This window comes from Lycium ferocissimum, chromosome 12 (genome assembly GCF_029784015.1).
Source record: "Lycium ferocissimum isolate CSIRO_LF1 chromosome 12, AGI_CSIRO_Lferr_CH_V1, whole genome shotgun sequence".
NCBI lineage: Eukaryota > Viridiplantae > Streptophyta > Magnoliopsida > Solanales > Solanaceae > Lycium > Lycium ferocissimum.
In genome coordinates, this window is record NC_081353.1 from 31,743,260 (window position 1) to 31,768,287 (window position 25,028).

Genomic DNA, 25,028 nt, shown 5'->3' on the forward strand with positions numbered 1-25,028 from the left:
TTTACTTGTATTTATATAACTTTCTCTTTTATCTTTCCTAATACTTCGATATTTGGTTTTAGGCAAACTCTAGCCCCTTTGCACGGTTTGTCCTTCATATGAACTAGTCTTTAATTTTTTCCCTTTAGCAATTAACTTATGCCTAAAATATATAATTTTTAAAATATTATGATGATAAAATATAAACTTATGTCGCCATCATTTGATGCCTAGCCCAAAACAAAATGCCTAACAGCACACGCAGAGCCCAAATTGTCATTAACTTCTGAAGCAAAGCCCAAAACCAAATCATTCGCCTTTCACCATTTTTTTGCACGGATTGTTCTTCAAAAAGCGCCGTTCTTTAATTTTTGGCCCCTCAAAATATATGTTCCTTCCCACTAAAGAAGAGCAATTTGAGTTGCAAAAATTAAACAAGGTTAGCGTTTTTTTTCTCCTTTCTTCTCTGTTTTTTCTACTATTCTCAATAACTTATATGAAGAAGAAGAAAGAAAAAAGAATAGCGTTTTTTCGTTTTTCTATTCATTGCAATTTCCTTGATATATATTTCTGAGTTACTTTTTAGATTTTTGTTCGTGTAATTTATACTTGAGATAAACAGATAGTATGAATAATTTTCCTGATGCATATTACATACTGAAACCGAACCAAATTTAAAAAATAACCTAACGGAACCTAACTAAAGTTGGTTTGGTATTCATAGCCTGTTTGACCAAGTTTATTTAAAAAGTGTTTATTTTAAAAAAAAAAAACTAGATGTATTTGGCCAAATTTTTGAGAGAAAATAAGCTTCCTTTAATCGAAATAGCTTTTTCGGAAAATTTAAAAAAAAGAAAAATACCTTTTGCCCAAAAGTCCTTTTCTGAAAAGCGCTTTTGAGAAAAATACACTTGGCCAAACACTAATTGGCCAAACAGAAACTGCTTTTTACCAAAAATACTTTTAAAATAAGCTGATTATAGAAGCTTGGCTAAACAGACTATTAGTATGCACCATTGAAGAACAGAAGAAGTATTTTTGGCAAAAAGCCTGGATAGAGCTCGAGTAAATTACTCAGAATTCTCCAGACACTAAGTGGAGGGCTAAACTTAAGGGTGAAACAACAAAAAGAAAAACATCAAGGACACTTTAAATTCTACATTTTTCCCACACCCTTTAGATTAATGGGGGCTAGTTAGGAAATTCACAACGTCACAACGATCCAAGTCATTATCTTGAATGAATAACCCCCTTCGATTTTAAGGTTCAAACAACAAAAAGGAAAACATCGAGGATCCCTTTGCAAATAGTATACTTCTTTTACATCGTTTAGATTAATAAGGGCTAATTTAGGTATTTAACATAAACATACAACAAAACAATCCAAGTCATCATCTTTAATGAACCCCCCCCGCCCACCCCCCAATTTTTCTCTGTATAACCCTAACTGTTCAATCTTCCATTTTTTTTTCTCTCTCAAAAATTTCCCAAATCAAAAAGATAAAACCCTAAATCGTATCCTTATATAAACATAACCCAAAAACTTCATATATATATATATATATATATATATATATATATTTATAAACATACAATGCATATATCTAACAAAAACAGGGGTTTCGTATAAGTATTTCAAGGTTTGTCTATTATTGAAAAGAAATTTTAGTTTTTTTTTTCATGTTTTTTGTTTGTGTTGAATATGCTAGGGCTTGGAATTTGATTATTTGTGATGGTATTAGATTTGAATCTGTTTGTTTGATTGATTGATTTTTGTGATGGTATTATACAACAAATAAGGTATTAATTGAGCAATTGCTATCGAAAATTCGAAATCTTGATTGATGCTTTGTTTTTTTTTTCGTTATACAAGGTGAAACTGCTGGATAGTTATCATTATAATCGTAATGGAGTAATATATTTGAATTATGCTTTCACTAGTAGAGTTTCTTTTTTTTTTTTTTTTGTTTTTTGTTTTTGTTTTTTTGGCTTCTTTATGTTTGTTATATTTATACAATACAATAGTTGTGGCTGAGCCATAGCTAACTTTTTCGTAACCCTCCCGGCTTTTTGGTTGAGATCAAGTTTAGTATCTTACTTTTTAAATAACTTATTGACACCGTCTCGATGTACTTTGAGTGAAACGATATTCTTTCGTTTATTGTTAAAAATTTAAATGTATAGCTTGATAGCTTATGCAGTCTCTATGTTGTTCGGACTCTCCAAAAATGTTGCAGCATCCGTGTCGGATCCTCAAAAAGATGCACTACTTTTGGAGGATCTGACATGCACCTGCCAAATTTTTTGAAGAGTCAGAGCAACATAGGTTATACTTTTGCACCTTTTTGGGGAGTAATATGATGGGACGGTGCATCTGCACACCAAGTCAAACAACTGTAGTTATCTATCTTTTGTCGATAAAACAAAGAGCTTCTTTGTATGCTAGCTTAAAGTGAAGTACCCAATCATAGCTTCGTCTACTGGCCGATGTCGCAAGGAGCACAGTGATCGCTTGAGCGTAATTAGACGACTAAGTGGACTTGGTCTGTGTTATCTAATTACCCAATATGATCACTTGAATCCGTTCAACAAATATTTAATACTCTTTTGATTGCATATGAGAACCTTGAAAATTTGTTAGAATGGAGAGGACCGAGGCCAAGAATATTCTTTGATGGGTTACTTTGCATGGATCCTTGCTGAAAACAAAACAAAACAGATATATGTTGTAGATTAAAACGATCCACATGAGATAAAGAGCCATGTCTTATAGTCTTTCTTTTGCAAATCTATCAACATGTTTTATAGTCTTTCTTTTGCAAGTCTACCAAATTTAGACTTTTCGCAAGTGTGTATTTTTTGTCTAGTTGGTAAATATTTTGTTGTGTATCTTGCTACAGATTTAAGGAGGCATGTTTTATCTGAGTTTAATAGAACACACACTGAGATTGCCGCCTCATCTCCTAAGTCTTCCACTCAATGAATCAATCAGAGGAGAACTTGAGGGTCTCTTTGTGGATAAGGTTTGCTTTCTTCTTCTCTTTTGAGGCTGCATTTTTGTTTTCAATCCATTTCCCAACTCAAAAAGATTTAGCATCATTAAAAGAGACTAACTCTTTGACATGATGCCCAGGTTATTGCAAATTTGGGCCTTGCCATATCTATTTACGATATTCGCTCCATAGATGGTGGTTTTATCTATCCAAGTGAAGGGGCCTCAACATATACGGTATTCTACTTGTTGCTGCAGTTAATTATTCTTAGTTTAACTTAAATGGATTGTGCAAACATGTATTATTGCCCCTCGTGAGAGATTCCCATTTTCCAACCCCGCTCGTTGAAACTGTTTTCTTTTAATATAAAATGATTTCAGTTGATAAGTTCTCTGGCTTTATGAGTATCACTGCCCTGTACTTGGAATTGAAAGTGCACCTTTTTCTTGCTCTGGATTTGAAGGGTGATTATTGGGATCTCACCATAGCCATAACTTTGTTCTAAATCAGCCCCCTTAACTGATCCAACCCAAAAAAAAAGAAAAAAAAAGGGTTCTTCCCTCAATTTTCTAAAAGATTATGTGATAACTGCAAGTATTTTTGACCTCTAATAAATCTGTTACCCCCTCCTTGACATGATCTATATAAGGATCTGATGTCTCAATCTTTGGAAAAAAGTGCTCGATATCCTTGTTTTTGCCTACAACAGAATGGTGACCTTTCAATTAGAAGGAAAAATGATGAATCCTGGCTGGACAGCATAATAGCCAAAGAATAATCGATTTTTACTATAGTTTATGAGCTGGTTCTGGAATAGCATTTCAGTTTTTTCAATTGTGTCATGCGACTAAGGGGTCGTTTGGTTCGAAATAAGTTATGCTGGGATTAGCAGTGCTGGGATTAATTATGCTGGTATTATTTCTTATCAACTGTTTAGTGTGTTGTATTAAAATAACATGCATTGCATAATTCTGAATAGTACTTAATAGAGCACTAAGGGGTCGTTTGGTTGAGAAACAAGTTATCGCAGGATTACTTATAACGGGATTAGTTATTCCGCCCTCCCACAAGGGATAAAATAACACTACGATCCCGGGATAACTAATCCCGGTGATAGTTATACCACGATTTTATCCCAACCAAATGTGGGATAAACTCATCTCAAATTCAATTGCGGGATTATTTATCCCTTATCCTTCGTACGAAACAAGCCCCAAGTATAAGAATAGTGCTGGTATGGTTAATGCCATGCTTTACTATGTATAAGAATAGTACTGAATAGGGTGTATAAGTAACATTGGTATTAGTTGTACTAGACTTAAATTCACCAAACATTGTACTAAATTTTTATACCAGCATTATTCTTATACCAACATTATTCACCTAATACACCCTAACAAACGAACCCTAAGGGCTATAAGCAATCAGCTTTCTATTATTTGTAGTTTTCTGTGATAGCGTGCTCATTAATACAGAATAATCATGGTATCTTGCAGGTCAAGTTTAGACTGGTAGTGTTTCGCCCATTTGTTGGAGAAGTAATAACTGCTAGACTCAAAGAGTCCAATGCAGAGGGTTTGCGCTGTAAGCATCAATTTATTCTCATCCAATTTTTCTCTGTTGAAGTTTCTGTGGTATATGTTTTGGAAAAACATTTGTCCAAGTGTTGTTTACAACTATCTAGCACTGAGAACTTTTACTTGTTTGAACCATGAAAATATTGAAGGATATTTTAGTCATAGTTCCTTAATGATTAAAAATATGTAGTCTCATTAAATATTAATACAGAACAACACTTGATGAAAACACATTTTTCTAGTTCAGGAATTATATGCTGGGAATATTTTATTAGCTACTTTCCGCTTTAGTTTGGCAGAGGATAACTAAGTTTTTGCATAATGAAAGGCTTGTTCTCAGACTATCATTTGCGGAATTCATGGGCTAGTATAGATTTTCCTTTTCATTAATTTTTTTCCAGTGATATATAAGGTGCATGTTAATTGATGAAGATAAACTTCCAGAAAAGGCATCTTAATATTGGTTTCTCTTTGTCCTTGGCAGTGTCGCTTGGATTTTTCAGTGACATTTATGTACCCGCACCTCTAATGCCAGTTCCATCACGTTCTGAACCTGATCCGGAAAACCAGTAAGTGTTTTCCTGTCTCAACATCTAATCTTGTGGTGTGATCGCATCAACTACTTGGCCTTTCTAATAGGCCTTACACGGCGCTGATCCTGATTGGTTGGGGGCCGAGTGCGGGTCTTTCAAATTATCCCTTATTCTAGAATGTAGTGCGATCGCATCAACTACTTGGTCTTTCTAATAGGCCTTACGCAGCGCGGATCCTGATTGGTTGGGGCCCGAGTGCGGGTCTTTGAAATTATCCCTTGTTCTTTCTAGAGGGGCCAAATCTACAAAAACAGTAAGGGATAATAACACTTTTGGTCCTTCAATTATTGGTAAACTTTAATTTTGGTCCTTGCAAAATATGATTAAGCACATTTAACCTTCAGTGGTTTGATCCCTTTATATACGAGATAATATTATATTTGAACTATTTTTAGAACTTAATCACTCTCAAATATGGAGTAACAATGCAAATTTAACGTAACATATGGGTAGTTAGATAATGTAATAGTATATAATGCGTAAAATCTTTGAAGATTCAGAAGAAAAGGGATCAAAAAAAAAAAAGTGCAGATTTTAATGAATTGAAGGTTGAATGTGCTTAGCTAAATATCACACGGATCAAAATTGGACTGAGTCAATATCTAGGGGACTAAAACGACTAACTTACCTTTTCTCAACATCTAATTTTGTGGTGCGATCTCATGTACCGTTTGGTCTTTCTGAATCATACATCTCTTAAGTTTCTTTGCATATGCTTTTATTGTCCATTTTCAGGAACCAAGTCAGGTGGATATGGACGTTTGATGAACAGGAATATCCTATTGATGGCGTAGATGAGGTTGTTAAACCTAACACTTTTGCTACTGTTGCACCGTTTGTCGAATGATGTACTTGAAAATTTTGACATTGATTATATGAATTGCAGATTAGGTTCCAAGTTCATAATGTTAGTTATCCTTCAATACCTCTTGAGCAAGATAAAGATTCAAAGCCATTTGCACCTATGGTCATAAAGGTATGTCAACTCTTAACTTCATTCCTGCTGTATATTTTTTCCTTTCCTATTATTAAATTGATACGGTCAGACCTCTCTATATCGATCATCCTTTATAACAATATTTCACTATAACGGCCCAGTTTTTGCTGGAACCGATTTTCATGCTGTGTTATAAATAATATGTCCATTATAACAATATTCACGCGGTTATAGAGAAGTTTGATTGTATAATCTTGTCGCTAAGTGCTGGTTAGGAGGTTTTAATGCTTGGGATGCACTGGATTTCTTGTGCCATAGCCCATACGTAAACTCTTGATCTGTAATTACACCCATTTTACTGGTGGCATTTACGTTTAAAATAGGACATTAACTGAGTAGTCGATGATGGAGTATCTGTCACATCATTCACTTCATGAAGTGAAACTTCAGAGGATTTAATCTTTGGAATTTTGGATGAAGCAATTTTGTTTACCAGTAGCATTTAGTTACACTAAGTGGTTATACCTTGAAACCGAGTTAAAATGGAATGCAGATCAGTCTCCAGAACCCACTGCCTGATAATCCGCATCTCGCGTCTTATAAGCCCACTGGGCTAAAACTCGAGACTTCTGGTTAAAGGCCGGAGGAACTTTTACTAATAGCTTGTTTGGCCAAGCTTATTTTCCTCCAAAAGTACTTATTTTTTTTGTATGAGTGCTTATTTTAAAAAAGAGTAAAGTGTTTGACCAAGCTTTTAGGAGAAAATAAGTGCTTCTAGAGAGTAGCAAAAACAGTTTTTCAGAAGCTAAAAAAAATAGCTTTTGCCCAAAAGTACTTTTGAGAAAAATACATTTAGAAGCACCTTTTAAAAGCTTGGCCAAACATTAATTATTTTTCAAACGCGCTTTTCAAATTAATTGGCCAAACACAAACTGCTTTTCGCCAAAATTATTTTTTTGAAAAGCATTTTTGGAAAAAAGTACTTTTCAAAATAAGCTGATTTTAGAAATTTGGCTAAACAGGCTATAAACCATGACACTCATAGGTGGTCACTTTGTTACCTAGATGTCCTGAACTATAATGGTCGGAACTCTAGTGGAAAGATTAGGCTTTACTGGCCATATCTAGTAATCTTTTATTTGTGATACTTAATAGGCGTAGTAGAGCGTTGTCTCATGTATCCCTTCATACTAGTAGGCGTAGTATTATCTTTGTTGTTTCCTGCCCTTTGATTCTCTGCTACTATCTGTTATGTCTTGTACTTTGTATATCGTATTAGTTTGCTGCAGTTACTGTTACTTTTCTTCCTAATAATTATTTATGGTATTTTGCCATGGCTTCTTTACTTTCGTCAATTCTTGTCTGACCTTTTGCCCTACTTTTTCTTGAGCCGAGGATCTTTCGGAAACAGCCTCCCTACCTTCAAGATAGGGGTAAGGTCTGCGTACACTCTCCCTTCCCCAGACCCCACTCGTGGGATTACACTGGGTATTATGTTGTTGTGATACTTAATAGATGGTGTGTTCATGTCATTTCCACTTTTTGTTTTTCTGCGTAACGCGTAACGTTGCTGAGCTTTTATCCCTTTTCTGTTAATCATAGTCTTGCATATGGTTGAGTTTGAAATTTTTTCTCCATTATTCTTGTTGCAGTAAGACTTAGTGAGCAAAAAAGTTTAGTTTATGCTTATTCCGTGAACTCTGAATTTTTCTTGTCTGTACATTATCAGGGATCTCTTGATGCTGATGGACTAGGACCCATTTCATGGTGGATATAGCAGAAATTACTCTAGAATCTGTGACAATGAACTATATTTATTTATTTGTTATTTTGTTGCCCGGGCCTTTGGTCTAAGGTACGAGCTCAATGCGTGATGTGTGATCTAGGCGCTCGTCATGGGTTCAAACTTTGTCGCAGACAAAATCTTGGTAGCGGAAAATGGTAGAGGAGTGGGTTCATTATCCCACCGAGTTTTGAACTGTACGCCACTGATCCTCAGGAATTTCTGATTATAAAATATTTTTTTATTTTTGTTGATAGAGATAAACAGTGTAATTCACCTCCTGAGAGAGCAGCAAAATGAAATCTTTGGGTTAATTCAAGTTTCTTTTGTTTGAGGTATAAGCCAAGTTCATCTTGGCAGATAAATCGGTATTGCTTTATAGCATGTTTGGTTTCCGGTATTAAAATCACCATAAGTTATGCAGATTTTGATACCGAAAACTAAACATTCTATAACTAATACAGTACAAGTTGTACGAGAATCTAAGTTTTTTTTTTTTTTTGGGTAAATAAAAGATTTCATTACCAAAATTGATGGACAGTACATAGCAATGGTCTGAGTATTGGACATTAGCCCCGATACTTCAGCCATACTACCATACTCTTAGACTAGACTATACGATTACAAAGCAATGCACCATACTTTCTACTAACTTTCCTCATCTGCAAGGTAACTAAACATGATAGAAGTTAAATCTAGTTGGCCATTGAGCAACTGTTGCCTTCATGTTCCCCCTGAAGCATATTTCTTGAATGATCTTCCTTACCAAATTATTCACCGACTGTTTCTTGTTTTGAAAGCATCCCAAGTTTCATTCCTTCCAAATATGGTCCACAGCAGCAGCAGCATGAGACATCCTATAAACTTAATCTGTAGCAGTCTTTTCTTTGGCATATTGAGTAGCTAGTGCAAGTTCTGCATCCCAGTTGAAACTGCTCCTTTGTATTCCTTGCCAACACAAGAGTTTCTGCCATTGTTGACTAGAGTATCCACATTCAAAAAATAGATGAGAGTGGGATTCATCCATTTGTTCACATAGGGGGCAAGCTGTAGCATTTGTGATTCCCCAATTGTGTAGTCTATCTCTTGTATATAAATTCCCATGTGCAGCCAATCTAATTCTCTACCCAACTTTTGGAAAAACATCTTTGATTCTCTGATAGAACTGCTTTGTAGGAAACCTAGTCATCTGTTAGTTCTTGCATTGTATAACCCGCTGCATTCACATGTTTATTTGCCTTCAATATTTTCTGCATGATCCATGATACTTGTTTTATACGGGATAGAAGGTGAAATAACTAATACATGTACTAATAATACATGAATAAGAGTATGAATAAGAGTATGAGTATGAATAAGAGTATCTAAAGACGAAATGCCCTTACAATAAGAAATTTCTAAAAACTAATTCCCATATTTTTTATTCCACATAACAATCCTTATATCATTTATTCTTCACATAACAATTTTCGGACACACAATCCATGTAAGACCTTATACATCAAAACAAATGACCTTTTGGTAATTCCTCAAATACATACAGATATAATTTAAATAAAATAGGTCTGCCACACTGTTTTCGTACGCATGGAAAATATAACACTTAGTAATGTTTATGTAATAAATCAAATGCTACTAATGGGTGAGAACTTTGGGACAAGGTCCTTCACTAAGTACCCAGAAATATGACAATAAGTTGATTCAGTTGGATGAATGCAATCAAAGAGAACATATTGTGAAGTATTTGAACAAATTGGAGATATTCTTGTACACAAGGGTCCTGCTTCAAATAATCCAGTTCCGCAACAATTCCTTTTGGTTTCTTTGAATCCTGTCATAATTATGTAAAATAAGAAACCTTTTCTGATTCACAAGAAGAATAAAAATGTGATGGGGGGAGGTTTGTAGAGTATAAACTTGGCTGAAAATTGATATTGACACCCACTTAATTATGTGGCTTAGTGATTAATGAAGTGAGTGCAAATCTTGGATATCAGAGCTTAAATTCCAACAGAGATAAAACGCTGATTTATTCCTACCTCCCTGGGACACATTTATTATACGAGTTTCACTTTCAGGAAAAACCTCTTAGCAGATGGTTATTTGCTACAACGTAGAAGATGTAATATATATGTATAAAAATAATTTTTACTTATTTACATAGTATAATTTTTCTATGAAAGTTGTTCAATTGTCCGCCCTTCATTTTATATGATTACACCCTTTGGATAGACAAAGTTATTTGGTACGGGTTTAGGTAAAAATAATAGGTATTTAATAAAATAGTTAAAATGTACACGAATTAATCCGTAAATTATCATCGTACAAAAAGAACCTTGGTTGAAATTGCTCAGAAGGTTCCCACATATGCAAAAAGAATGGATTGTTTATTTTCTATATAAGAACAAAACTATGCCTATACATGGGAACATGGAAAGTTTGTTAGTGTCAAGTTTTTATGATGACAATGTTACGTGTTTAGGTATAGTAATTGAATCACACAAGGAATATATATGAGCCTACAAAACAGCCCCAACAAGATGGGAGCCCACAAAACACTGAGCAGTGGGCTCGCTCAGTGAAGACTTCCCGTACTAACGTGACTAACGGTAGTACTCTCCAGCAGTACAAAATCGTTCAAGAAAGGAAAAGATATCTGCAACATTAAAGAAGGAAAATTCCAGCTGTACCAAATCGTTTCGAGGATGGAAAGGCCATCTCCAACATTAAAAGGAACATCTCATGAAATGTAATAATCTTGATGATTGATAATGCTGCCTCAACGCACAAGGAAAGCAGCAACAGCTCCAGCCTTATTCTTGGAAATAGGATCGTTAATTCCGTTTCCAAGGATCAAATCCCTTAGGTTGATCTCTCTGCGTGAAGAGCCTAAAACAACTACAAAAGGGTTGCTTCCCAAACACAAGAAATATGCTTAGTCTCATTCTCTTAGTACTCTACTTTACTTTTCATAAACATTGTATGTCTGAGTGATTTATAGTGTAAGGAAAAAAGAAAGGAGAGTTATAATAAGCTTGTGAGGCTTTGTATCAAAAAGATTAAGAGCGATTGAGTATAGACGTAGGAGCTCCATTCAAACCTCGATTGTACCAAACCTTTAACGAAAAGCTGCAGAGATCACTCTTGGCAACCCAAAGGATTTGGACTAGGATTCACATTGAATCGAACCAGTATAAAACTCTTTGTGTCATTTACCTTCTGCATTTTACTATTAGTGTTCTCTGAGCAAATAGTCGACTACTGGTCTAACCTAGTCGACTAATAGAATGAAAAATTTACAATTCACTCCCCCTTTTGCACTTTCAATTAGTATCAGAGCTAGGTCTCACTTTCAGTTGTTTAACCGCACATGAGAAAAGATCAAATGGCTGGATATCAAATTCCTGGAGCAATATTACAAGATGGGCCCTCCACAACAAGACCACCATACTTCAATGGTGAACACTATTGCCATTGGAAGGAAAGGTTCAAAATATTTGTGCGATCGACAGATTATCAAGTACGAAATTTGTGTGATTAAGAAAGGGCCTAAACCCATTCCAAAAACCAGCATTGAAAACAAGGAAGAAACGGATACTTCAACAATTGATCTGGAATCACATGACATTACCAAAGAACAACAAGAGACACTGCAAATAAATGTCAGGGCAATAGCCTTGCTCTACTGTGCAGTAAGTGGAGAAGAGTATGCAAAATTTTCAAATTGTGATACTCCCAAAAAAATGTGGGATAAGCTTGAGGTCACCTACGAAGGAACATCAAAGGTAAGGGAAACAAAAATTGATGCTCTAAGACACGATTATGAAGCCTTCATGATGAAGGACGATGAGAACATTGAATCAATGTTACAAGATCCAGCAAGATTATTGGAGAACTCAAATCCCTTGGAGTAACTTACACCAATTCTCAACAAGTAAGAAAACTTGTTAGAAGTCTACCAAAAACTTGGGAAACCAAAGCAATTGTCCTGGAAGATGAAAATATGGATAAGTTCACTTATGATGAGTTAAGAGGAAATCTGATAGCATTTGAAAAAAATCACATTCAAAGATATCAGAAGGATGAAAAGAAGAATGTGGTTGCTTTCAAGGCTCAAGTTGAAGAGTCTGATGATGACTTTAAAGAAGAAGAAGAAGTTGCCATGATTTCCAGGCATGTGATAGAAGCCATGAGACGATCAAGAAATAATAGAAAAGGAAGCTCAAACTTTAGAAAAGGAAAGGCTTCCTTTGGGCGATTAAAGAATGATGGGAAGTGTTATGAATGTGGAAAATATGGCCATATCGCATCCGAATGTCCCGAGACAGAAAGAAACCAACTAGAAGTTATCAAAAACAAATAGCTTTCGACGGTTGGAGTGAAGATGAAATTTAGATAAAGAATCGAAGAAATTGAAAATGTGTGTTTCATGACTCTCGAAGGAAACGACAAGGTAAGTTCCACCCTGCTCTAAATGTGAAGAAACTCAAGAATTATTAGATCAAACTCTTGTAGACCTAAATAATGTCTTTGATGAATATAGGAAATTGAAGAGAGAAAAAAAGGAGTGGGAGTCAAAATTAGAAATCTGCGAAAAAGAAAAAAATTCTTTTCAAAATGAAGTTTACAATTTACAATCCAAAATAGATATTTTACTGAAACCTTCCGGTCACAGTTATACCAAGTCAAACCAGTTAACTGATGAAAATAAGTCTACTGGGAAAAAGGTCTTACCAATGATTGATAATCTTAAAGGGAAGACAGTTTTTTTTTTAAAACTGATACATCAACTAGAACCTCTAAGTCGACTGGAAGAAAGTCTGGAATACATAGGTCAAACAATCCGTGTAAAGGTGAAGGAAAACTCTTTCAAACATGCTTCTATTGTGGAAAACTTGGCCCTGACTATCATAACTGTAGATTTCGCTTTTCAAATGCACCTGGATGCGTATGGAAACCTAAGAAAAGTAAGTGCCTGGAAACTAACCATCAAGGACCCAAGAACCCTTGGGTACCTAAACAAAAGTAAAAATTATGTCTTGCAGGAACACCATAAGAAAAAGAAAAAGGGAAAATGGTATCTAGATAGTGTGTGTTCAAGACATATAATAGGCAACAAAAGTCTATTCAAATCGGTCGCTGACTTTAATAGAGGATTAGTAACCTTTGGAGACAACTCAACTGGAACGGTAATCGGTATTGGTACTATTACTTTTGATAATTCTTGTGACATTTCTAATGTTTAGTTGGTAAAGGGACTTAAGTACAATCTTTTAAGTGTAAGTCAGCTATGTGACTCTGATCTTGAGGTAAGGTTTAGTAAAACAGGTTTTGTCATAGAGGACTCTTCTGGGATAAAAAATCTTCCTGGAAGCAGAAACAAAAATGTGTATACTCTGGACTCTATCAAAAATCCTACAGGTCATATATGTCTAGCTTCAATGGGAGAAGATCCGTGGATGTGGCACAAGAAGCTTGGTCATGCAAGTATGCGCCTAGTTGAGAAACTGGCAAGACATGATCTTGTAATAGGATTGCCAAAACTCAATTACACCAAAGATCATATATGTGATTCGTGTCAAAAAGGTAAACAAACTAGAAACTCTTTCAATTCAAAAGATTTTGTGTCTACATCTAAATCTTTGTAGCTACTTCATATGGATATTATTGGTCCTACTAGAACTGCTAGCATTGGAGGAAAAAAGTATGCATTTGTTATAATCGATGACTTCTCTCGCTTCACCTGGGTAATATTTCTTGCTCATAAAGATGATACTCTAAAGAATTTTAAGTTTTTTTTGTGAGAAAGTTCAGCGTGAGAAAGGATATTACATCACTTCCATTAGAAGTGATCATGTAGGAGAATTTAAAAACAAGGCTTTTGAAAAATTCTGCAATGACCAAGGTTACACACACAATTTCTCCTCAGCTCGATCTCCGCAACAAAGTGGTGTAGTTGAACGGAAGAATACAACCCTTCAGGATATGGCAAGAACAATGATCGTAGAAACAAACTTACCACATCACTTTTGGGCTGAAGCAGTAAGTACAGGGTGTCATATTCTAAACAGATGTCTGATTAGACCAATTCTCAAGAAAACTCCTTATAAGCTATGGACTGGCAAGAAATCAAATATTAGTTACTTCCATCCTTTTGGATGTAAGTGTTTTGTTCACAATAATGGAAAGGAAAACCTTGGTAAGTTTGATTCTCGTAGTGATGAAGGTATATTTCTTGGTTATTCTCCTACTAGTAGATACTATAGAATTTTTAACAAACGTACTTTATCTATTGAAGAGTCTATTCATGTTGTATTTGATGCTACTAATCACATGGCCGAGGCAAGAAAAATTACAGATGAAGAAGACAGTCAAATATCTCTTTGCGGTGGTTACAGGACCCGCTGAAGAAAAGGCATCCTATGAGTCGTCTTCTGAAACACCTCAGTCGACTGATGTTACTATTGGAACAATCCCAAACGAATGAAGAAGCGAACCTAACTATCCAAAGAAATTTGTTATTGGAGACATCAATGAAGGGATGAAAACTAGAGCATCTAGTAAGAATAATGTAAATCTTGCTCTTATCTCTCAATATAAACCAAAGAAAGTTGGTGACGCCTTAAAAGATGAATACTGGGTAAAAGCTATGGAAGAGGAGCTTGATCAGTTTGAAAAGAACAAGGTATGGAATCTAGTTTCCAAACCTGAAAACGCGTTAATCATTGGCACAAAATGGGTATACGAGGAACAAGCTAAATGAGGCCCGGAGAAGTAGTTAGAAACAAAGCTTCGACTTGTTGCTCAAGGATACTCACAACGGGAAGGAGTTGACTATGATGAAACTTTTGCTCTTGTTGCCAGGCTGGAATCCATTAGAATTCTGCTTGCATATGCCTCTTTTAAAAAATTCAAACTTTTTCAAATGGATGTCAAAAGTGCTTTTCTAAATGGGTTCATTGAAGAAGAAGTATATGTCAAACAATCGCTGTGTTTTGAAAATCCAAAATTTCCCTATCACGTTTTAAAATTAACTAACGCTTTATATGGTCTTAAACAAGCTCCTAGGGCATGGTATGATCGTTTAAACTCTTTCTTGGTAAGTCACGATTTTCTCCAGGAAAGATCGATACAACACTTTTTATTAAACGATCCTCCTTAGGAAATCTCATTATACAAATTTATGTTGATGATATTACTTTTGGAAGCTCTAACCCCTCTATGTGTAAGGAATTCTCTGATCTTATGCAAAGCTAGTTCGAAATGAGTATGATGGGAGAATTAAAATTCTTTTTGGGACTACAAATTCATCAAACTGAAAGTGGAATATTTATATGTCAAGCAAAGTATGCAAAGGAACTCATTCAAAAATGTGGAATGTCTGACTCAAAAGGTATGGGAACTCCAATGAGTCCTACTTATACTCTTGATAAGGATGAGGCAGGAAAACCTGTTGATGAAACTAAGTATCGCGGTATAATTGGATCGTTGCTTTACCTAACTGCCAGTCGACCAGATATCATGTTTAGTGTGTACAGGTGTGCTAGATTCTAAGCTGCTCCAAAGGAATCTCATCTTACTGCTGTCAAGCGCATTATTAAATACCTTCATGGAACACCTAATTATGGTTTATGGTATCCTAACACAAATGATTTTACACTTGAAGGTTTTTCAGATGCAGACTTTGCAGGTGATAAAGATGATAGAAAAAGTACTCGTGGTACTTGCCAGCTTGTAGGAAAATCTCTTATTTCCTGGAATAGCAAAAACCAGGGATCAGTCTCTCTCTCTCTACCACTAAGGCTGAATACATTCTTTGTTGGGAAATCTTTGTACACAGCTAATTTGGATGTCTTATTAACTAAGCGATTATGGCTTGTTTTTTAAACCTATTAAAATTTTCTGTGATAATTTGAGTGCTATCTGTCTGTCCAAAAATCCTGTGCATCATTCTAGGGCCAAGCATATAGATATTAAGCATCATTTTATCGAAATCATGTTGCTCGGGAGATTTTGAAATAGTTTTTGTTAACACCGAAAACTTGACTTGCGATATTTTTACTAAGCCTCTTCTTGAAGAACGTTTCTGCATGCTAAGAAGATCCTTGGAAATTATTGATGAATCTGTCTAATTTTTTTTTGAAATCTGTGCCATAATTTTCGGCTAATCAAATCTTTGCCATAAATTGCATTCCCATCCCAATTATAACCGTCCCATCTTCCCATGCTTCCCTTCTCTTTTTACTTTCCCCATAAAATCCTGTTTTTCATCCGTATCCCCATAAACCCTTTCCACCTTCCTCTCTACCTTTCCCTGCCAACCTTTCCGTATGTACTCTCGTCTCTCCAATGGCGAAAAATGCGAAAACCCCTCTTTTCTCCACACGCCAAAGCTCAAGGCTCAAGGAAATTGGTAAGAGTCTCTTTCCTGCTCCTCATGACTCTGTCACCTCTAGCGACTCCTCTTCCTCTGACGCCTCCGACTCCGTTCCAATTTGCAATCTTGGAAAGCGAGCCTTTGCTGATGCTGCATGCTCCACCTTCTCCAAGAAACTCAAAACCATCACTGATAAACCCCTTGATCTTCGCAAAAAATTTTGGGATGACCATCATCAAGAACTCTTCTCGTCTCTTGAACACAAAACCATCGTCTCTGGTAGGATTGTTAATATTGACCATATGCTTTCTCTATGTTGTAAGGTAAAATAGTTATTTGTCCATCAAGGTTGGGAAAACTTTTTCAAAACCCCTCCTCATGTGTATGAAACCCCTGTTCATATGTTTTATGCAAATCTTCGGTCTTCTAAGGCTAATGAACTCGAAACAATGGTTCTTGGTACCCACATTGTGCTAAATTGCTTTGTCCTTGACTTTATTTTTGGTTGCACCTGTTCTGATTTTTCCGAACTACCCAAAAATTCCTGGCCTGAATCTCTTGAAGTGTCTTTTGATGATGTTAAGAAAACCCTTTCAAATTCCACCTCTGTTCCTGCTCAAATTAGTCCGTCCAACATCTCTTTTGAGGCTCGTGTGCTTGCTCATATGGTTGCGACTACTGTTGTTCCTCGTGATGGCTCCTACTCTACTATCTCCCAACGTGATGCTATCTTTGCTTTTTGCCTTCTCTCCAAGAAGAAAATCAATTTTGTCCTCCATCATCATCAATTACATGATTGAGTGTGCTTCCAATCCTTCTAGCCTTCCATATGGTATGCTCATCTCCCGCATACTTGAAGTCCACAAAATCGATTTAGTCGACTATCCCATTACTCTAGTTAAGCAGTGTTACAACTCTAGGGTGTTTGGTAGCATGGGGTATGTCTTGAGCAATGATTCTTGGGTGCTAAAGGATGTCTATGAGGCATCTCAAGACTTAATGGCATCTACATTGTTTCAAGTAGAGAAGATTCGTGATGCGACTAAGGAAACGGGTGCTGATGTCTCTAAGTTGCGAGTTAAACTGGATGCTGTTATAAAGAAAGCGGTCAAACTGTCCGCCAAGCTTCAAGCCAGTGTTAGCGCCATTCCTGAACGTCTTACTACTCCGTTGACTGAAATGAAGGATGCTATTGTGAATATATTAGCCTATTTCCTTCGTCGTCCAGTCTTCCGCCGCCAAGAATAGTTTTTTATTTGGTTATTTTTGGTCTGTTTAAACAATATTTTTGTGGGACTTATGTTTGGTTGTGTTTATGCTGCTCTTTGGTTTAGTCCTTTTGTGCTGATTGGTTTAGTATCTTATACATGTTATAAGTCTATATCTATGTTTCTTTGTTTCTTTGCCTTTATTTTTGAGTGATGCCAAAGGGGGAAAACTAGACAGTCAACTGTTCAGGGGGAGCCTACAAGGACTAGTCAGGGGGAGCCTCCACCCATTCAGGGGGAGGAGCATCGGTTACAGGGAAGTTGACTACATATTATTTAAACTTGTCATCCTCAAAAAGGAAGAGATTGTTAGTGCCAAGTTTTTATGATGACAATTTTACTTGTGCAGGTATAGTAATTGAATCGCACAAGGAATATATATGAGCTCACAAAACAGCCCCAACAAGATGGGAGCCCACAAAACAGCCCCAACGAGCTGGACTCACTCAAGTGAAGACTTCCCAGCCCTAACGTGGCTAACAGTAGTACTCTCCAGCAGTACAAAATTGTTCAAGAAAGGAAAAGATATCTGCAACATTAAAGAAGGAATATTCCAGCAGTACCAAATTGTTTCAAGGAATGAAAGGCCATCTCCAACATTAAAAGGAATATCTCATGAAGTGTAATAATCTTGATGATTGATAATGCTGCCTCAACGCACAAGGAAAGCAGCAACAACTCCATCCTTATTCTTGGAAATAGGATCGTTAATTCCGTTTCCAAGGATCAAATCCACCAGGTTGATCTCTGCGTGAAGAGCCTAAAACGCCTATAAAGGGGTCGCTTCACAAACACAAGAAATATGCTTAGTCTCATTCTCTTAGTATTCTACTTTACTTTTCATAAACATTGTATGTCTGAGTGATTTATAGTGTAAGGAAAAAAGAAAGGAGAGTTATAATACAGCTTGTGAGGCTTTGTATCAAAAAGATTAAGAGCGATTGAGTGTAGACGTAGGAACTCCATTCAAACCTCGATTGTACCAAACCTTTAACGAAAAACTGCAGAGATCACCCTTGCAACCCAAGGGACTGGACTAGGATTCACATTGAATCCGAACCAAAGTATAAAACTCTTTGTGTCATTTACCTTCGCATTTTACTATTAGTGTTCTCACGAGCAAACGATGGACTCTTTGGTCTAACCTAGTCGACTAACGTAACGAAAAATTTACAATTCCCCCCCCCCCCCCCCCTCCCCCTCCCTCTTATACTTTTAAGGTTTACATAGCATTTGCACCCTTTTTAGTAATAATATCTCAATGTCTCAAATACTAACCAATTTGAGAAACTAAATTTATTTAAAAATTATTTGCCATTAAAGACAAAACATAAGTCATTCGTTACGTTTTTACAAATCAACCTTACGTTCCAATTAGTCCGTATAAATTATGTGAGACATATAAGGAGAGTTAAATGATAATCTAAATAATTATTTTTATGATTAAGGCTATTAATATAGATTGAAAAAACCTACGACTATTCTTAACTATTAAAAAAAAAATACTTTTCTAAAGTGATGTGTAAGAATACTAAAAGACAGATAACATTGAACGAGGATAGTATAAATTAGTATTGCAACGATTCACATAAAGATAACAATTGAGGAGTTTGTCCCAAGACAAACTATCAATGAGGGTAGAAAGCATAAGGTGACAAGGTTCAACTACATCAACTAGGTCGAACAGATCTAAGAAGAATTATGTATTTCAAGAACTCTTGAATAGGTTGGGGAAAGGGCACAAGGAGAAGAACTAAATTGATAAAGGGTTACAGATTTTAGGATTTGTTAGATGTGCAAAGAAGAATGGGCTCCTCTCTACTTTCTTTCTTGCTTTATTTTATCAGTTATTAGTATCATCATTTGTTATATCATCATATAGTGTGCCATAAATACAGTGATGATCATAGAGTATCGGGTTCTTTCAAGTTCTTATTTGTTACATGCTTGCTAGTAATAGTAGAGGTATTTGACCTCATTAAGATTTGTAAGGTAAGGCCTAGCCTCCCTTATTTGTACTTATTCCTTTTTTGAGGTTCTTCTATTATTAATAAAAGGCCACTCGGGGATTCCCCCGAGTGGTCCAATATTTGCCGGGAAAAAAAGAGTTAAAGGATATTTGAAACAATTACTCTTATGATTAAGACTATTAAGATAGATTTAAAAAATCATGACATGATTATGCTTCACAGTAAAATAATTTTTTTGGTGCGCGTATAAAAACCTAAAACAACCGATAATATAAAGAGAATATAATATAAATTAGTTTTACAATGTATTAACACAAAGATAGCAAATGAATTGAAGCACTGACAACCTATATAGTTTCAGACTCTCAAAAAATGCTATCGTTGTCTCGTACTCGTGTCGAATTCTAAAATTTGCACTATTTTTTAAGGATTCGATACGTACCCCGCAATATATTTTTTAGGGAATTCAAGTAACATAATTGAAAACTTACCATATTCTGGTGGATTATCGATGATGTCTAATGTAGGAGTGTAGATATCTGCATATAATATTTTGCTTCCAGAAAGTTGTGCTTGTAAATGAGTCGACAATTCTTCAAGTTTCTTTATTAGAAGATTGAGAATCTGAGTTCGCTTTTTCAATGCAACTTCTATGAAATGGAGATTTTGCTATCATTTGAACTGGAAAACAACCAACTGGAGGAAACCCATACTCGCTATAATCTTACGACATCCAAGTTCATGAAGTTCCTAGTAAAATAATATAAAATCAAACAATTATTATATTAATTATAAGGTAATTGTATGTAAATATATATGATAACTAATTATTAATGAGTTTTACTTACATACATGTAGCAAGAATGTAAAGTAATTATTATACTATCGGACCATACAAAGATATTTACGGACAATTATCCATAAAAATTAAGATTTATAATCTGGAAAAAAGACAGATTACATACTATAATGGACAAAAATAATGTGATAGTGTAATTTCCTTACATTGTTGATTTGTATGTGTTAAACTCAGTACTCAGTAGTAACTCAGTTCTAAGTAGTAAGTTGCTAATCATCAAAGATGTAAAACTCATCGATAGTTAAAAACTTTTTATATTTTTAAACTATTAATGTATTTTAACATATTGTGGTCTAACATATTGTGGTAACGTATCTTATTTTGATGTTACCAAATTCTATATTTGATGGACAGTTATCCGCAATATCTTTTAGATAACTTAATATTATAAAAATTAGCTTACACAATCAATTTATAAAACTACATTAAATTGTAGAGCAAAGTCTATCAACTGAAATGAATCTTCTGATAATATTAAGAAATCTTTTATCTATTTTTTTTTTTTTAAGTTATAATATAGGAACAAAAGTCAAGGAAATGAAGCAAAATAATAAAGTTTATTAATTATACATACTTTTTTCATACTCAGACATATCAAAGATTCTTCTTCTTGTATATTCTATATGGATATAAATGTGATTCTATTTTTGTCTTTTTATGGAAAAAAATCTTTTCATTTACGATTAATATCTTTTGGATGAATTTTTTACACTTAATATATTTTAATATGTTGAAATATGTAACCAATCTTACTTTTTTATGGTATTAATTTTATTTTTTATGAACAATTATCTAGAATTGTAAATTTTTATATGATTTGATATTGTAAAAATTACTTTACGCTGTTAATGGTAGAAGAACTATGTGATAGAGAATTACCTTGACAGAACTTTGCATCTTGTAGAATAGAATCTTGATATTCTTTCATGCTAAATTCAACTCTTCTTGTTGGGACATCATAGAAATTTAAAACAAAATCATTACTCCTTGAGCTAATAAAAACCAAAGCACCTTTTACTATTTTGGTTTCCTATAATTTTGTAATTATTATTTCCAATAATGGTGTATTTGACTACTTGGCAATCTTTTGTGCAGCATTATCTGGAAAATGAATATGCGTCTTTCCTCGTGTGTTTGGAGAGAATTTTGATGTCTAATGTTGTGTTTCATGCATATACTACTGCAAAAGTTATGTTAAGGTGCATTTCGTCAAAAAAAAAAAAAAGGAAGAAGATGAAAAGATAGGGTGCAAGTCATAAACAGGGATATACGCTAAGGGTAAAAGTTGCAAAAATTCAAACTTGGGTACAAAAGCTACGCTTCTTTGATGTTTTCTAAGGGCAATTCGCTGGAATGCCCTTCAAAGGCACTAGTCTTTAATTTTTGTCCTTTGCGTACAACTCCAACGTTCCAAGTTCGAACCATCGCTCAGTAAAAAATTTAAAATAATTTCGTAAGGTAGAGTTTGGATTCACAAGACGGAGTTTCAAAGTCTAACTTAAGGTAGAGGTTTGGTTTTACTTGTGTGTTTCACCATCTTGTTCCAAATTGTGTACATATATACATTTTTGTTCTTAGGCACCGGTAACCTTGCATGATTTCTTATGTTAGCAACTATATAAATTTTATATTTGTGACACATGTTTAAGTAATTTGGACAAACTGCTGCATTAAGTTTGCTTGTGTTGTTTTGAATTATGTGCGAAGAATACCCGTGACCTTTTAGTATCTCTTAGTGCATTGCTATTGCCTTGAGGCAAAAAAAAAAAAAATATTTAACTGGAATTTTGCAAACATCTGCCTTAAGGTCTAATTTTAGGCAAAAATTAAGCCTATTTGGGCAAAAGTTAGGCCTTAAGGCAGAGGTTTGCCTTAAGACCTAATTTGGATAAAAGTCTGCCTTAAGGCAAACCTCTGTCTTGCAAATTTTTTTTTTTTTTTACTAAGTCGGGGTTGAAGTCCAAAACCTCGAGGTATTAGGCGAAGGGCGAAAATTAAAGACCACCAATTTGAGGGGAAAAAATTAAAGACTAGTGCCTTTGAAGGGCAATCCGCACAAAACTGGGTTAAATTGATACAAGACATGAGTTGGTTAATTAAATGAGTTTGGATTGGGTTGTGTTAGATGGATTTGATGAGTTAAATGAATTTATTATTTTAAAAAATAGAATTTTATGTGATATGGCGAGCCAAATAGGAGAGAATGAAGATTTTGCTTGGTTAGTATATTTTGAGGAAAATAGTGAAAGTTAGGTGATATTACAGTCATAAAACAAACAAAACTGATATTTGTAGGCAATTTCAATACATGAGTGACCTTTTAGGGAAATTATTCTTTGAATTGACTTTGTAATTATTTTAAGGGAAAATTGCGATTTTAGTGCTTGAGTTATTGCTCAATTCCATTTTTAATCCTTGTATTATTCGACTTAGAATACTTGAACTTCAATTAAATAAACTGTGCAATTTTAATCCTTGCAGTGACGAAAGCTAACTTAACTATTATTCAGATTTTTGAACTAATAGTTGCGAGGTTGAAGGTTATTTAGTGTCTCTCTCTCTCTATTTTTGTTCTTCTTAATGTATTTTTAAATAAATTTCCGTTAAGTTTCTTATTTTCTGTCAGCTTCCGTTACCTCGAGGATTAAAATTGCATAATTTATTTAATTGAAGGTTAAATATACTAAATCAGAATAACAGAACAACTAAAAGTGAAATTAAGAAATAACTCAGGGACTAAAATCTCTGTTTTCTATTATTTTACGAAAAAGGGCCGAAAATACCCTCGAACTATTGGAATTGGTGCAAAAATACCCTCCATCCACCTTTGAGCCCCCAAATACCCCTGTCATCCACCTTTGAGCCCCCAAATACTCCTGACATCCACCTATGAGGTCTAATATACCCTTATTTCTAACAGTCCCATGTTGACGCCCAATTTTGTCCATCCTTTCGTCTAATTTACATCGTTGAGCTTCTATTATATTAGAATATTAATTATATTTTTTTTATCACAACCTATAGTTAAATTTCTTGATGATCTCTATTACTATTATTATTGTTATTATTATTACTACTACCTTTTCGTTTTATTAGAAAAAAAAATCACTCATGCATTTATTCTCCTTTTGGCGTAATTGCAGTGTTAATCTTATTCGTATTCTCTATAAATATTTATTTAAACATATTTTTTGTATTAGCATCACACTTATAGTTGTTGTTATGTTTCTATGATTACTTTGCTATTACAAGTGATAAAACTATTTACCAAAATATATTGTCCCTCTGCTTTTATTATCATTAAAAAAATCGAGAAAATCTATTTGAAATTACTATTAGGAACAAATAAACCAAATAAAAATTTTCACCCATTTTCTAAAGCTTCTACCCAGCCCATAATCCCTTTCCAACTAAAAATCCCCAAAGGCATCAGGTTACCCCCAAAACAAAATATCCATAACTTATTGTTATTTACTCAAAATTCCTAAGACCCCGTCATCTCTAAATTTCCTTAAAATCAATCATTCCCCGATTCTCGTCGAAATTCCACCGCTACAAAATCCCTTTCTTTGTGCCGTTTATATTCCTTCATTTATTCTAGTTTGATTTTCTCCTCTCTTCTCTTTTCAATTCCACTTTCTTTCCTTAATTCATTCACCTTAATTTCTTACTAGTAATCATAAAAATCATAGCTTAATATCCGCCTTAATTGCGAAATCAAAACTTTCCTCTTTTCATCTAATATGCCAAGAACAAAATGACAGAAGTTTGGACCAGAATCTATTTGAAAAATACATCCAAGTTCAAGATTAATAATAATAATAATAATAATAATAATAATAATAATAGTAGTAGTAGTAATAATAATAATAATAATAAAAGTAATAATAGTAATAGAGATCATCAAGAAATTTGACTACAAGTTGTGATTAAAAAAATATAATTAATAATCTAATAAAATAGAAGCTTAACGATGTAAATTGGACGAAAGGATGGACAAAATTGGGTGTCAATATGGGGCTGTTAGAAATAAGGGTATATTAGACCCCATAGATGGATGTCAGTGGTATTTGGGAGCTCAAAGGTGGATGTGGATGGCAATTTGAAATTTCAAAGGTGGATGGAGGGTATTTTTGCACCAATTTCAATATTTCGAGTGAAAATGAATGCAAGCAAGAGAAAATAGCGGAAGGAGGGGAAGGGGGGCCCACTCACGAGTTGGTAAAAAAAGTAGAAGCAGTAGTACATAGTAGACAATAATAATAATAATAATAATTATATTATTATTATTATTATATTACTACTATTAAGAAGCACCGTTTGGTGTTCTTTTTTTGTCGTACGTTGTGGACCCCCATAAAAAAAAAATTTGGGCCTCATATTAAACAGACCCATTAAAAAAAATTGTGGGCCCCATATATATTAAACAACAACAAATATTAAAAAAAATTGTGGGCCCCATATTAAATACCATCCAGTATTAAAAAAAAAGTGAAACCCACCACATCCAAACTCACGGAAAAAAAAGTGGATCCCATATTAACAAAATCAAGTAATATTGAAAAAAAAAGTGAATCCCATATTTAAAAAACAAACAATGTTAAAAAAAATGTGGGCCCCATATTCGTAGCAAATACTAATATAATAAAGTTTTAAATGCGGAGCATAAATTACAATGTTATATTAATTGTG

General features: G+C 34.5%; 1 protein-coding gene and 1 pseudogene across 1 annotated transcript; one reads left to right on the top strand and one right to left on the bottom strand.

Annotated features, from left to right (window-relative positions):
• The first annotated feature begins 2,848 nt into the window (after positions 1-2,848).
• LOC132040123 (uncharacterized) lies at positions 2,849-8,181 on the top strand. Its single transcript, XM_059430739.1, has 7 exons — positions 2,849-3,002; positions 3,113-3,208; positions 4,469-4,556; positions 5,034-5,118; positions 5,878-5,941; positions 6,029-6,118; positions 7,809-8,181. The coding sequence occupies exons 1-7, from the start codon at positions 2,892-2,894 to the stop codon at positions 7,854-7,856; spliced, it is 582 nt and encodes a 193-aa protein (XP_059286722.1). The 5' UTR covers positions 2,849-2,891; the 3' UTR covers positions 7,857-8,181.
• Positions 8,182-9,487: 1,306 nt separating this feature from the next.
• Positions 9,488-23,284, bottom strand: LOC132039210 (GDSL esterase/lipase At2g24560-like; annotated as a pseudogene).
• Between the last annotated feature and the right edge of the window lie 1,744 nt (positions 23,285-25,028).